The 15,605-nt window shown below is 40.9% G+C and overlaps 1 protein-coding gene across 1 annotated transcript; it reads right to left on the bottom strand.

The window, feature by feature from the left end:
• Window positions 1–12,253: 12,253 nt before the first annotated feature.
• Window positions 12,254–14,938, bottom strand: LOC145018151 (receptor-like cytoplasmic kinase 176). The gene is made up of 7 exons (XM_078976058.1): window positions 14,754–14,938; window positions 14,406–14,525; window positions 13,855–14,177; window positions 13,614–13,749; window positions 13,359–13,501; window positions 12,969–13,092; window positions 12,254–12,887 (listed from the first exon to the last, which is right to left on the bottom strand). Exons 2-7 carry the CDS (start codon window positions 14,455–14,457, stop codon window positions 12,442–12,444), a joined length of 1,224 nt encoding a protein of 407 aa, XP_078832184.1. The 5' UTR covers window positions 14,458–14,525; window positions 14,754–14,938; the 3' UTR covers window positions 12,254–12,441.
• Between the last annotated feature and the right edge of the window lie 667 nt (window positions 14,939–15,605).

The following is a 15,605-nucleotide window of genomic DNA, read 5'->3' as shown; positions in this document are numbered from 1 at the left end:
TCATAAATAGATCTAAGAAGAAAATGATAAGGTTTGAGGCTTTATTATCAAAAAATGCAGCTAAAGGGATGAAACTTGTGGATCTACTGTCTTCCTCTTGAGTCCTCTAACTTCTTCTTCTTCCACAAGCTTCAAAAGGCACAAATAACACTCAAAAGTGGCTCATACAGTCAAAAAGCACTCTAGGGTTTCGTAGTTGAGGGTTTGGGACAAAGAGGCTTCAAATAAGGCTAAGGGGGTGGGGATTAAGGTATTTAAATAGGGTGCAAAATCCTGAAATTAGGGTTTCACCCAGAGTGAGCTACTCACCGAGTAGACAACTTAAACTCCACACACAGCCTGCCTTCTACTCTACGAGTTAGGGCTACTAACTCATCGAGTCCTTCTTTCAAGATAAATAAATAATTAAATTAAATGTGTACCAGGGAACCGGACGTTACAATTCTCCCCCACTTGTCATAGACTTTGTCCTCGAAATCTGCTGCCTCTGAAAACAACTCCGGGTAGTGCTCCCTCATCTCCTCCTTGGGTTTCTAGGTCCACTCTGAACCCTTACGGTGTTGTCACTGCACCTTCACTAGCTCAACCCTCTTGTTCATCATATCCTTCATCATGCGATCTAGAATCACCTCTGGTCTCTCAATATAATTCAAACTGTCATTAACCTGAATATCCTTTAAAGGTATAACTGTTGTGTCATCCACTAAGCACTTCCATGGATGGGAAACATGGAAAGTGTTGTGAATCTGACTGAGCTCCACCGGTAGATCCAAACGATACGCTACCCTGCCCACCTAGGCGATGACTCTGAAAGGGCCAATAAACCTGAGACCCAGCTTGCCCCGCTTCTGGAACCTGATAACACCCTTCAAGGAGGACCATATCGCCCACCTGAAACTCTAAGTCTGAACGTCGCTTGTCGGTGTAACTCTTCTGCTGACTCTGAGCAATCTGGAGCCTGCTCCAGACATGGTGGATCTGCTCTGTGGCCTTGAGTACCATATCTGTACTCCCCCTGACCCTCTGACCAACCTCACCCCAACAGATCGGGTAACTACACTTCCTCCCGTAGAGCATCTCGAAGGGAGGCCGATATATATTGGCTTGGGAACTTTTGTTATAAGAAAATTCCACTAACAGAATATACGTATCCCAACTGCCACTGAAATCCAAACCACATGCACGAAACATCTCCTCGAGATTCTGAATCATCCTCTCGCTATGCTCATCGGTCTGGGGGTGGAAAGCAGTGATGAAGTGGAGACGAGTACCCATGTCGTCGTGAAACCGCTTCCAAAATCTGGAAGTAAAACGGACATCTCGGTCTGACACCACTAAGATAGGCACTCCATGATGTGCCATTACCTCTCGCACATAAATCTCGGTCAGCTTCTTGGCCGATATGCTCTCCTAGATCCAGATAAAGTGAGCGCTCTTGGTTAACCGATCCACTATGAGCGATATCGAATCGACCCCATGTACGGTCCCAGGAAGATTAGTGATAAAATCCAAAGTAATGTCCTCCCACTTCCATACGGGGATCTATAACGACTTCATCTTTCCGTGAGCCCTCTTGTGCTCTGCTTTGACCTTCCTGTAGGTCAGACATCTTTCAACATACCAAGCTACATCCCGCTTCATGCAGGGCCACCAGTAATCGGGTTGAAGGTCTCTGTACATCTTTTTCGCCCCAGGATGGATGGAGAACCTGGACTTGTGGGTCTCATCCATTAATACATGTCGTACTCCGCCCCAGTACAGTACCCAGACCCTTCCATGCAAGGTCAACAATCCACGACTGTCGTAATCAAAGGAGGCCACCTGACCTATGATCTACGTGCACTTACGACACTCCTCCTTCAGGCCCTCAACTTGCACCTCTCGGATCTACTCCAACAATGGAGTAATAATTGTCATCCTAAGACAGATGTCTCTGATTGGGTCCACTACTGCCTTGCAGCTCAGGGCGTTGGCCACTACGTTAGCCTTTCCCGAGTGGTAAAGGATCTCACAATCATAGTCCTTCACCACATCCAACCACCGATGCTGCCTCATGTTCAGATTCGGCTGATCCATGAGGTACCTCAAGCTCTTGTGGTCCGTGTAAATGGTACAGCAGTCCTCGTAGAGGTAATGCCACCAAACCTTGAGGGTGAACACCGCAACCCCCAACTCTAAATTGTGTGTCGGATAGTTAGTCTCGTGAGGCTTCAGTTGTCACGAAGCATAAGCTATCACATGAACTCGATGCATCAACATTTCTCCCATGCCTATGAGCAAAGCATCACAGTAAACTACAAAATCATCTGTACCATCTGGAAGAGTGAGAATCGGTGCCTTGCACAACCGCTACCTGAGCGTCTCGAAGGATGTCTGCTGCTCAGGTCCCCAATGAAAAACCACTAACTTCTTGGTTAGTCGGGTCAAAGGAATTGCAATCTTGGAGAAGTCATGAATAAATCTCCTGTAATACCCTACTTGACCCAGGAAACTCCGAATCTCAGTTGGGGACCTTGGAATCTCCCACTGCATCACGACCTCTATCTTGGCCGGATCAACTAGAATACCCTTCTGGTTGAAAATATACCCAAGGAACTACACCTCGTGCAACCAGAACTCACACTTGGAGAACTTTGCAAAAAGTTTGTCCCTCCTCAGTGTCTCCAGCACCTCCCTCAGGTGCTCATTATGCTGCTCTTAAGTCTTGGAGTAAACCAAGATGTCATCAATGATGGCTATTACAGACCGATCCAGCATCGGTCTGCATACGCGGTTCATAAGGTCCATGAACACGGTTGAAGTATTGGTGAGCCCAAACGGCATCACCATAAACTTATAATGACCATAGCTATTCCTAAACGATGTCTTATGCATGTCATCGTCCCTGAATCGTATCTGGTGATACCCTGACCGCAGATCAATCTTGAAGAACCAAGATGCTCCCTAAATCTGATCAAACAAATCATCTATCATTGGAAGTGGGTAACGGTTCTTTACCATTACTATATTCAGCTCCCAGTAGTCTATGCACATGCGATGTGACCCGTCCTTCTCTTCAAAAATAGGATCGGGGATCCCCATGGTAAACTACTCGGCCTGATAAAACCCATGCCTAACAGCTATTGCAGCTATGTAGACAACTCCTGCATCTCGGGAGAAGCCAACCGATACGGTGCCTTGGCTATCGGAGCCGCACTAGGGACCAGGTCTATCCTAAACTCAACCTGCCTCTCTGGAGGTATCCCAGGTAAATCCTTCGGGAATACGTCTAGGTACTCTCTCACTACCAGTACATCATCAATTGTCGCCTTAACCTTATCCCGAATATCCATGACATAGGCGATGTATCCTGTGCAACCCTTCTAAATGTAGCGCCTCACCCTCGCTGCTGAACAGATCACCAGTCCGTGCTGTGGCCTCTCGCCCTGGATCCCTAACCCTCCCCCACTAGGAGTGCGAACCCTCACTAGCTATTGGTCACCATCAATCACTGCCCCAATGGGGCTCAACCAATCCATACCCACTATACCCTTATTCCCACGCAAGGGAATAGGAACCATGTCTACTGAAAATTATTGATCGAATAACTGTAGCGTACATCCTCTGTGAACCCTCGTAACCCAGACGGTCCTGTCATATGCTATCTCTACATCAAATGGGTAATCCAGCTCCCCCGGATATCCATGACATAGGCGATGTATCTTGTGCAACCCTGCTGAATGTGGCGCCTCGCCCTCGTTGCTGAACAGATCACCGGTCCGTGTGTGTGGCCTCTCGCCCTGGATCCCTTACCCTCCCCCACTAGGAGTGAGAACCCTCACTAGCTGTTGCTCACCATCAATCACTGCCCCAATGGGGCTCAACCAATCCATACCCAGTATAACCTTATTCCCACGCAAGGGAATGGGAACCATGTCTACTGAAAATTGCTGATCGAATAACTGTAGCGTACATCCTCTGTGAACCCTCGTAACCCTGACAGTCCTGTCATCTGCTATCTCTACATCAAATGGGCAATCCGGCTCCCTCGGAGCTCCTACAAATCGCTTATTGAGCGCGAGCGACACAAAAGATCAGGTGGCACCCAAATCAAACAATACCAAAGCTGATATACCGTTCACTAAGAATGATCCTATAACAAAACATATAAACATAAGTAACAAACAATATTAATAAAGAGATAAGAGAAATATACATAATGTCACCACGTCAGGAGCTGCTCGTGCCTTTTTTGCAGTAAGATGAAAATCTCTGCTCCACACCACAGGCGCCTCATCCCGATCCTGACGGCTATCTGTAATCCTCAATGTAGCAGGAGAAGGTGTTGCCACCTTCCCTGCTGATGCTAAAATCGAGAACTAGGACCACTTGTGTCCCCTATTATTGCACTGAAAGCAAATCAGATTTGATGTTGTCGTGGTGGTGGTAGTGGGTGTGCAATCTCGACACATATGACCAGTTCGGCCGTACTTGTAGCAGCCGAACTCCCTGCCTTGCACATTCCATCATGCATTGTGTCGCATTTTCCACAATGACCGTGGCTCTGATGGCTCTGAGATCTGTGATCTGACACGTTGGGCTTCTTGCTCGAACTCCCTGACTGACCCCCCTCGGGTTTCCTCTTTCTCTCCATCTCTACATCCAACTCTCTCTAGCTCTAGCAGTCATGTCTTCCAGCGTCTTGCAGCTGGAGAGGCTCACAAACTGGTGGATATCAATCTGCAACATATCATGATACCAAGCCTTGTTCATCTTCTTGTCCACCACATACTGCAGAACGAAAAGGACCCTCTCCTCCGCCACTGTCTCTGTTGTCTGCTCAAGTTCCTGAAACTCTCTGGCAAGCTGTTGCACCTCTATCACGGGTGCAAACTCAGCCCTGAACAGGGTTGTAAAATCACTCCATGTCATGGCATCAAGAGCTTCATCATCACCCATGTCATGGCCAACCTCCTCCCATCAATCACATGCCCTATCCTTCAGGATACAAGACGCAAGTCTAACCTTGCCCCCGTCGGGACAATTGCTTGTGCGGAATGCATTGCTAACATCTGCCAACCATCTAGTACTCGCGATGGGGTCCCGAGCCACATGGTATTTGGGAGCTCCACAAGCTCTGAACTCCCTGAAAGTCAGTGTGCGTGACCCCATCATGGTCGCTACCCTTGTGCGGGAAGCACTCAATCTCTCGTCCAAAAGCTCAAGAATGCCCTCCTTGATCGTGCCCAAAGATCATAAGAGTCTGGTCTAATATGTTGTGTGTGATCTCTGAGGAGATAAACTCCCTAGTATGCTCGTCTAGCTGCTCATCTCCAGAGCCTGAGCCTCATCCCTCACCGGCACCTGAACTGCCAGCTGTTGGTCTAGGGCGTAAAACCACTATTCTGAAAAACACATCATAACAAACATTAGGATACTAAACATAACTCAAGGGATCGCATACACTACAAGTTAGCTAGATTCATCTCAGCCTTCCTTGATTCGAGTACGGATCCTCTGCTTTCAGTAGTACGGGCCCATACTACCTTCCACATCTATCCGTACTTTCCTCAAGAACTGCCTTGACTCCACCAAGTCCCTTCTACTACTACTGCTTCACGCGCTACTCTCATCCTAGGCTTTCCCTAGGGTAATTACCATCCAACTCTCCGCCATCAGCTGCAAAAGAAGTCCCTGATATCTTCCCCTAACTAGCCCGCGAATACTATTACATATCACTAAGACTAGATAATTCTTCGAATGAGAGGTTCTACCCTACAACGGTTAGACTCAAACAAGAGTTGCGAAATAAGGATAAACCTAACCTTCTGGAATTATTTAGTCCTCACAATATGTAAATTAACATATTTGTTTACTAGTTTGCAAAAGATAACTAGAACTCCTATAATCAAGTATATACTACTCAGGCTATCATACTGAATAATTTGTACTAGCATGCAGTTCTCATAAAGATGATACACATATAACAGGCACATAAGTCATCATTCCTAGGTACTTAGTCCTAATCTAGCATGCAGTTCTCATAAAGCTGATAATCATATGATAACATAGTCTTGTATGGGTAATTTAGGATTACTTACTTGACCTCGACTAATTGCATGCACCACACCTTTTTCCCTTTACTTTTTTCTAAAATTCTTTTCTTTTCTCAAAAATCCTTTTATAAAAATGGTTTTTCTTTTGAAAATTCTATACTAATTCCTTAGTTTGAGTTCGGACACACCCGAAAGTGTGTCTGAATCCTTCAAAACAAGGCTCTGATACCAACTTGAAACATCCCAAAAATACGGTCCAAAAATTTTGTTTTTAAAACATTATTAAAAGCATTAATATCATCACCATAATATAAAATCATAAACCATGTATTGCAAAATATCATAATATTTGTCAACATATCAAAGTTTCATATCAACTATCAGAGTAAATCTCTCAGGCTAGAAAAAAACTGTGGTGTGTGCCATGCAATCATCCCGAGCCCTTCCCTTTGCTAGTTGAAGTACCTGAAACCAAACTGAAAATTGTAAGCACAAAGCTTAGTGAGCTCCCCAAACTACCACATACCATACACATAACATATAACAAATAACATAACTTTGGGACTACTCCCAGCTGCATCGGGGCGGACCCATCATCGGCTTACCCGACATTGGACTCATGTCCGGCATCGGGCTCACCCTAGCGCCAGACCACATCTGGCATCGGGCCCCGCCTGGCATCGGGCTTGCCCCGACATCGGGCTTACCCCGGCATACACACTGCACAACATATATCATAAACACATAACATAACATATAACATACATCGGGCTTACCCCGGTATCGGGCCGAAGCCCGGTACACATAACACATAACATATAACTAGCATATATCGGGCTTACCCCGACATTGAGCCTAGGCTCGAAACACATAACACATAACATGCATGAATCACAAATACATCAAGTATACATAACTACTTCTCGGGACCTCCCCAACATCGACCCGAAGTCCGGAACACATACTCTACATCGGGCTAGCCCCGACATTGAACCAAAGTCCGACACATGCTAACATACATAAACGGGCCGGCATTGGTGCCTTCAACCCGTTCCTACTGGAGGAAGACTCACTTCTCAAACTGGATGTTGATCTCTTGAGTGAGGAATCTCTACTGGCTGCTCCCACGACTCCCCGTCTAACTCTATATAATAATACTTAGTAAGAAAACTGAAAATCCATCTAAGGGTAAAATAACCATTTTACCCATGGTCGAATTCAACGCTCTGGTCAAAATCAACCTGGTTGACCAACTCACCGACTCAACCTTTCAACTCGCCGGGTTCTATAACTCAAAAATCGTGGAACCGCGAGTCAGCTCGCCGAGTCATTCCCCCGACTCGTCGATTCCTATCGAGCTGCTTAGTCGTGACTTGGCGAATCAACTCGTCGAGTCTCTCTATAGTCTCGTCGAGTTCTACTATAAACTGAAATCGAGACAACACGACTCGACTCGTTGAGTTCCCTTATGGACTCGACGAGTCCTTCTGTCTGTTTAGCCATCTTAATAGATTAAGCCCCTATCTTCTAGATCCAAGGTCCTTAGTCCGTTTGCTCACTGGAATGACCTTTCTAAGGATAAACTTTCCAACTTTACACATTCATAACTCTTCTTAAAGGGTTTAGACAAAGCCCTAATTCCTTTAGGACATGGATCTTGTCCAAAAGCCTTAGAATCTCAAATCCACGCATGCAAACCTAGATCTAGGGTCTAGCTATCAGATAACCACGAAAAATCTCAAGCTTTCTTCCATGAATGGCCTTTTTGAGCTCAAAATGCCATAAATACTTCTTTAGCACTTGCATGTGGACTCTAAGGGTATAAAGTTTACACGTTTATGTCCTCAAAGCCTCTCCAGGCACTAGATCTAGAAGAGCAACTCTTGGGTCGATCCTTACTCACAAGTTAGCAAATCTTGGACCAAAAACCCACAAAAAGAGGTCATAAATAGATCTAAGACGAGAATGATAAAGTTTGAGGCTTTATTACCAAAAAATGTAGCTAAAGGGATGAAATTTCTGGATCTATTGTGTTCCTCTTGAGTCCTCTAACTTCTTCTTCTTCCACAAGCTTCAAAAGGCACAAATAACACTCAAAAGTGGCTCACACAGTCAAAAAAGCACTCTAGGGTTTCGTAGTTGAGGGTTTGGGACAAGGAGGTTGCAAATAAGGATAAGGGGTGGGATTAAGGTATTTAAATAGGGTGCAAAATCCTGAAATTATGGTTTCACCCTGAGTGAGCTACTCACCGAGTTAGGGACTTGACTCGCCGAGTAGACAACTTAAACTCCACGCATAGCCTGCCTTCTACTCGACAAGTTAGGGCTACTAACTCACTAGGTCCTTCTTTCAAGATAAATAAATAATTAAATTAAACGCATACTAGGGAACCGAGCGTTACACCATCATCGTAACTCCCATCATCATCCCCTGACTCCCTCTTCAATCAGACCTAAACATAATCAACTCAAAATCTATTCAGAATCACTTCACTTCTTATTGTCCGTCATCATAAATGCGTTTGTGTAGATGATAGCTTGAAAGATAAAATTAACCCATAGAGAAAAATGGAAAACCGAAGAGGGTCGATGCTGGTGGTGGAAGAGTCGATACCAGATTCAACCTGGTGGATTTATCTTGACATCCTTCATCAATGATCCTCTTTTATCCTTGATGTAATATGTTTTTTCTTTCCAGATTTCGAATGCAAGAAAAGGAATTAATCAGTTGTTAACTTGTTCATCTGATCTGTATGGAGAGCACGAAATGAATAGCTAGAACATTGCAGATTCTTAGGGTTTTCTTTGGAGCTAAAATTTATTAATTCCTACTCTCAGTTGTGACTCATATTGTTGACTTCATCTCTTCCCTTCTCCTTTTCACCAATGATGGCATATGTTTTGAAGTAGGTAAAATGAATTAATAGCATCAATAAAAAGGGGGAAATGTATGCCCTGTTCATTAATGATTTAGATACAGGGAAGGAGGTTCTTGAATTCTTCATTATTTTCAAGAACTGCTTACTGAATGAATGTCAATGTGGGGATTTAGTGTTACTTTGTTGGATCTCTTCCTTTCTTCTGATTTATAAACGAATATAAATGATAAATTCTTTACGAGTTACATGAAGATCTGACCATTTCGATCTCTCATATCTAATCGAAAGAAATTATCATATATAGAGAGAGAGGGGGGGGGGGGGGGGGGGGAGATACCATTGGGTGGGGTGGGCCTTTTTTATATTGTTCTTTTAATTTTCTTTTATTTTTAAATTAACAACGAATTAAAATAAAAACAATATATATATATATATATATATATATATATATATATATATATATATATAAAAGAATAATATTAAAGGACAAAAATATCATTTCAATTTTACGGACAAAAAAAAAAAAAAAAAAAAAAAAATTAGACAATTGATTGATTGATTCCCTTTTCGAAACATTCTAACTGCAACTTCTGTCATCTGTGTTGTTTTTTAATTGGTATATTCAGATTCCCAGAAAAGGGAATTGGGGAAAGTTAAATTATCGTAAACTTTAAATAGATTCAATTAAATTATTGCTTGTTTATCGTCGTTAACAAAGAAATTGAAACTTGAAAGTGTACCTGTGTGACAGGGGCTCTCAGCTTTGATTCTAGCACTCAGACAAATACCCATCGAAAATTTTCTTCTTGGAAAGGGGTCTCTGTCACTTCAACAAGGTTATTCGAAGAACAAGAACCTCGCTACAGTTTTTAAAAGGTAAAAGAAGATTAGAATAAGATAAAAAGCAGACCTGGGTGTGAAAAGTTGGAAGATTGGTTATCCCAAGGAGCAAAAAGCTTTGTTCACTGGAACTATGTTTCACCATTAACCACGTAACGATTTGATGAAAAAAATAGTTTTTTTCTTGACGATTTGTGGGAAACAAGATGAAATCACACAAACCCACAACGAGGTTCAACAGCAAAACAATGAATCTGTACCTCTTTTTTTTGAAAAAATCAAAAATTTGCTGTCCTCCGAGAGAAAAGAGAAAGAACAGGGTAGTGGTTAGTGGCTATGGTTAATTGAGAAGTTTTTGGGTGGTTAATCAAATGAGTCAGGTGGGGGTGAGGGAGGGAGGGAGGGCGGCCTGTTGGAGTGGTGGATGTAGGTTAAGATAAGAGGGACATTAATATCGGAATCTGTCATCCAGCAGCTGGGATTGTGTCTACGAGACTTCAGCATTGTTAGGTGAGTTACCTTCCAGTAGGGGTGGGTCTAAGGCATCAATGTCGGCCCACCAGTGGGTGATTATGTTTGAGATGATTGTCTTTGTGATAATTATCTGGTTTCCATTATTTGATATGCTTATTATGCTGGGATGTTATGAGATATGTGTTAGTAGTAGTAGTAGAGGTGCAATAGTCCCCAGTTACCGGTTGAAAGATACCGAAGCCGGTTACCGGTTGAAAGATATCGAAAACGGTTACCGGTTGAAAGATATCGAAGGGGTGGACAGAACCCATGCATGCCTAGCAGTATGTTTATGATATGTTATTATTTGACCTGTATGGTTATGATATGCCATTATGTGAGCAGTATGTTTATGATATGTTATTATGTGGCTAGTATGGTTATGATATGCCATTATGTGATTCAGTATGTTTATATTATGTTATCATGGAACCAATATGTTTATGACATGTTATTATGTGGTAGTGGTAGGGGGTGAAATAGTCCCCGGATACCAGTTGAAAGATACCGAAGGGGAGGTTAGCTCCCGGTTACCGGTTGAAAGATATCGAAGGGGAGGTTAGCTCCCAGTTACCGGTTGAAAGATACCGAAGGGGAGGTTAGGTCCCGGTTACCGGTTGAAAGATACCGAAGGGAAGGTTAGTTCCTGAGTACCGGTTGAAAGATACTGAAGGGGAGTCCAGCTCCCAGTTATGTCAGATAGATACCGATTGAAAGATACCGAGGGATAGACATTATGTGGTATGATGGGGGAACTCACTAAGCTTCGTGCTTACGGTTTACAGTTTTGATTTCAGGTGCTTTATTTTCAAAGGAAAGGAGCCGGCTTGATCGCAGCGCATCACACTATGATTTATACACATGAGATCCTTGGGATTACACTCTGAGATGGTTTTATGATATTGTGTTTTATGATTGACACTTTGGTTTTGACATGAGACGTTATTATTGACGGTTTTATTACAAATGGTTTTATATTAGCTTATTTAAAAATAAAATTTTTGACCTGTATTTTTGGGATGTTACACACAGAGAGAGAATAAATATCATTTCAATTTTAAAGGAATATCATTTCAATTTTACGTACAAAAAAATAATAATAATAAAATAAAAATAAAAAACTTAGTTTTGACCTTTTATATAAGATAGAAAGGTATATCAAAGAAAGCAGGGTACTGTGGCCTTCAACTAGTCGACCATACTTACCAAGTGCTTTCTATCCCATTGAAACCAATCAATTCCATTGGTACCAATCAACTATCTACAATCCGCATCATGTGATCATAAAAATCTAAATATACACCTCATCATGTGATCATAAAAATTAGGAATGTTGATTATTACAATTTCAAGCCGTACCTGTACAAAATTATCTTCTAGTGTTTAAATAAAGTGATTATAATAATGTTTATCTGATTATTTGAAGTTAAATAATAAGTTTACGAATGTATGCGACAAAAAAAATTATATAAAGGAAAAGAAAAGACACTACTACTTTTGTTTCATCTCCAATTTTAAAACTTCTTCAACAAAACCTTTTTATAAAGGAAAAGAAAATATATATATATATATATATATATATATATATATATATATATATATATATATATATATATATATATATATATATATATATATATATATATATATATATTTAAAGCTATTTATCTTATGAAAATAGAACTTTTAAAATCATAAACAACAATATTTTTTAATAATATTGAATATTATTGTTATAACAGAAATAAATTTTCATATTAAACTTAAGTCAATCAACAATACATACGATTAAGAATTTTACTTTTAATGATTTTGTTTTAAGATTTATCAAACATTCAAACTAACCTATAAACAAAATTATAAGCATCACATCTAAACACCACTTTTTACAACCCCTTTTTATTATGATTAATTGTTTGATTCTGATTATTTAATATCAAATAACCACCGGGCATCGGATATCCCTAAATGTGGAAAAAAGCTAAATTTCCAAATAAACTAAAGTTGTATTGTATCCTACAAGGCACAAGCACACAAGCTTTGCTTAAATACAAACTCAAACTCCAAATTGGATCTCAACCACTATGCTTTCTTCTCAAACAAGGTTAAACCCAAAAACAACTATACACCATTCAGCCAAATTCAATACCAATTCAAACATATCCTTCACCAACTCACTTACTATAAATAGCAGAAACCGAAGGTCTCGGGTAACCCGTGGGACCCGACTTATGACCATCAACACCCTCACGTGGGACCAATCTCCGTGTTTGTGTTTCATTAGTAGAATGTCTTCGTATCCGTGTCATTCCTTTTGGATCTTGAAGTAGTTCTAGCTCTTTAACCACCTCAGCCATGCTAGGTCTAAACCGTGGGTCCATTGAGACACATCGTAGGGCCAAATTTGCAGCCGCGTGGGCCCCGTCTAACGTGTATTGCCCTTCGAGGCGGTTATCAAGGACACGAAAGAGTTTACGTTTGTGGGGAAGGTACGGTTTGGCCCATTCAACTAGACTGTGTTCGCCTGTGGGCCGGTTTTTGTCTACGGCCCTTCGGCCTGATAACATTTCAAGAAGGACCACACCGAAGCTATATACATCACTTCTTGCGGTTAAATGGCCTACAATTGTTGGAAAATGTGAAATATATAAGCATCAAATTTTGTTAAAAATTGGAAGTTGATTGCTATTTTGAGATGTACCCGTTGCTAAATATTCGGGAGCTGCGTATCCGTAGGTCCCCATGATCCTGGTTGAGACATGACTTTTATCTCCGGTTGGTCCATCCTTGGCTAGACCAAAATCCGAGAGCTTCGCATTATAGTCCTATATGAAATGAAACAATTAGATTGTTAGATATATGGAGTCCTTGATCCTTTTTATCCAAGAATACCAAAAAACACCATTTGGATGACTTTTAAATATGTGGAGTCTTTGATTTATAATTCTAGAAGCCCAAGACCTTGAGAAAACATGTATGTTAATTTAAGTTAGCTCTGATATCATATCATGTTAAATAATGAGAATACGTTGGTTTGGTTTGCGTTAAACAAGAAATGTAAAAGATCTAAATTCAAATCAAGACCACTTACTGAATCAAGCAAAACATTAGAAGTCTTGAAATCCCGATAAATCACTTTGTTTTCGGCATTATGAAGAAAAGCAAGTCCTTTAGCGGCTCCAAGAGCAACCTTTAAACGAAGGCTCCATGAAAGTGGTTGAAAGTAAGATCCTCCTATCAAAAACAAGAATCATCAGAAACCCATGAATCATCTCTTAAAAAGCATCTTTAGTCTTTACTACTACTACTACTAATTAATTAATTAAAAGAGAATCATAAAACTCACTCCTGAATAAATGATTTTCCAAGCTGCCACGTGGCATGAATTCGTAAACCAGAAGCCGATGTTCATCTTCCAAACAATATCCAATCAAATTCACAAGATTCGGGTGAGAAAATTGGCCCAAATAATTCACTTCCGCCTACAAAAACAACACAAAAATCCGATCCCATTAAAAAAAAAACGATTCATTTGAATAAGAATAAGAAAGAGAGTAATTAGTAATTAGAAAGGAGGCTCAGCTCACCAGCCACTCCCTGTGACCTTGAAAGCTTTCTTGATTGAGTCTTTTAACGGCGATCACAATTCCGGTTCCCGGCTTTGTAGCGACCAACGACTGCTCATCGATCCACCCTTTGAAAACGGAACCAAAACCGCCTTCTCCCAAAACGCTATCTGGCCGGAAATTTCTGGTCGCTGTTTTAAGATCGGAGTAGCTAAAGCTCTTCAGATTCGTTGATTGCAATATTTCTCCTTCACTCCGGGGAGTCGGAGGAACCGATGAGACCTTGCTGCTAAAGGAAGTGCTAATTCCATTTCCATCCGTACTTACATTTCTTGAACTTACCCCTGAATTATGGATACAATACCATAAATTAGACGATTGATTGATTGATTCCCTTTTCGGAACATTCTAACTGCAACTTCTGTCATCTGTGTCGTTTTTTAATTGGTATATTCAGATTCCCGGAAAAGGGAATTGGGGAAAGTTAAATTATCGTAAACCTTTAAATAGATGCAATTAGATTATTGCTGGTTTATCATCGTTAACAAAGAAATTGAAACTTGAAAGTGTACCTGTGTGACAGGGGCTCTCAGCTTTGACTCTAGCGCTCAGACAAATACCCATCGAAATTCTTCTTCTTGGAAAGGGGTCTCTCTCACTTCAACAAGGTTATTCGAAGAACAAGAACGTCGCTACAGTTTTTAAAAGGTAAAACAAGATTAGAATAAGATAAAAAGCAGATCTGGGTGTGAAAAGCTGGAAGATTGGTTATCCCAAGGAGCAAAAAGCTTTGTTCACTGGAACTATGTTTCACCATTAACCAAAAGATAGTTTTGTTTTTTTCTTGACGATTTGTGGGAAACAAGATGAAATCACAGAAACCCACAACGAGGTTCAACAGCAAAACAATGAATCTGTACCTCTTTTTTTGAAAAAATCGAAAATTTGCTGTCCTCCGAGAGAAAAGAGAAAGAACAGGGTAGTGGTCGGTGGCTATGGTTAATTGAGAAGTTTTTGGGTGGTTAATGAAATGAGTCAGGTGGGGGGGTGAGGGAGGGAGGGCGGCCTGTCGGAGTGGTGGATGTAGGTTAAGATAAGAGGGACATTAATAGCGGAGCTGCCCCCATTTTGGCATTATATACAGTGGTGGGGATAAGGGTTTCCATAGTTGCATCATGCATGATTATTAAAGCTTGGCTTATTTCAAAACTCGCCCACCAACTTAACGAATTATTTTTCATCTCATGATAAATTGATAATCGATAATTTGTTGATCAACTTTATCGTTATTTTAAGGAAAAAAAATGATATTTTTGTTTGCTGATTTTTTTTTAATTGTTATCATTTTTAGCGATTTATCCCAAAAATGTTTCGACTGCACCATTGATCCAAAACTTTGATTTTCATGTTTGGTCAATCTTTTTAAAATGACAAAAAAAACTTATTATCAACTCTCTCTCTCTCTACTACTACTACTACTACTCTTCCCTAGATATGAGCATGGCTGAGTACCCGCTTCATTGCGCCAAAACCGAAACCAGCGGTTCCTGTGAAGTTAAAACAGGAATTGGAACGGGTCTAGATGGTTCTTAAATTTTTAGAACCGCTTCCGGAAACGAGTAACCGAGTTACATCATTTTTTTAGTTTCGTTAATGCATAATGATTCTTAGTCATTGAAACAAAAAGTAAATATTATAAGTAGTTCATTATCATACAAGTTCAAAACAAAAAAATGATTTAAAAGTTGCTAAATATAAGTCATAAACCAAAG

Source organism: Lactuca saligna, chromosome 9 (genome assembly GCF_052625555.1).
Source record: "Lactuca saligna cultivar CGN05327 chromosome 9, ASM5262555v1, whole genome shotgun sequence".
NCBI classification, from domain to species: Eukaryota; Viridiplantae; Streptophyta; class Magnoliopsida; order Asterales; family Asteraceae; genus Lactuca; species Lactuca saligna.
The sequence above is the reverse complement of the archived record's forward strand: the minus strand, read 5'-3'. Positions and strand labels throughout refer to the sequence as shown.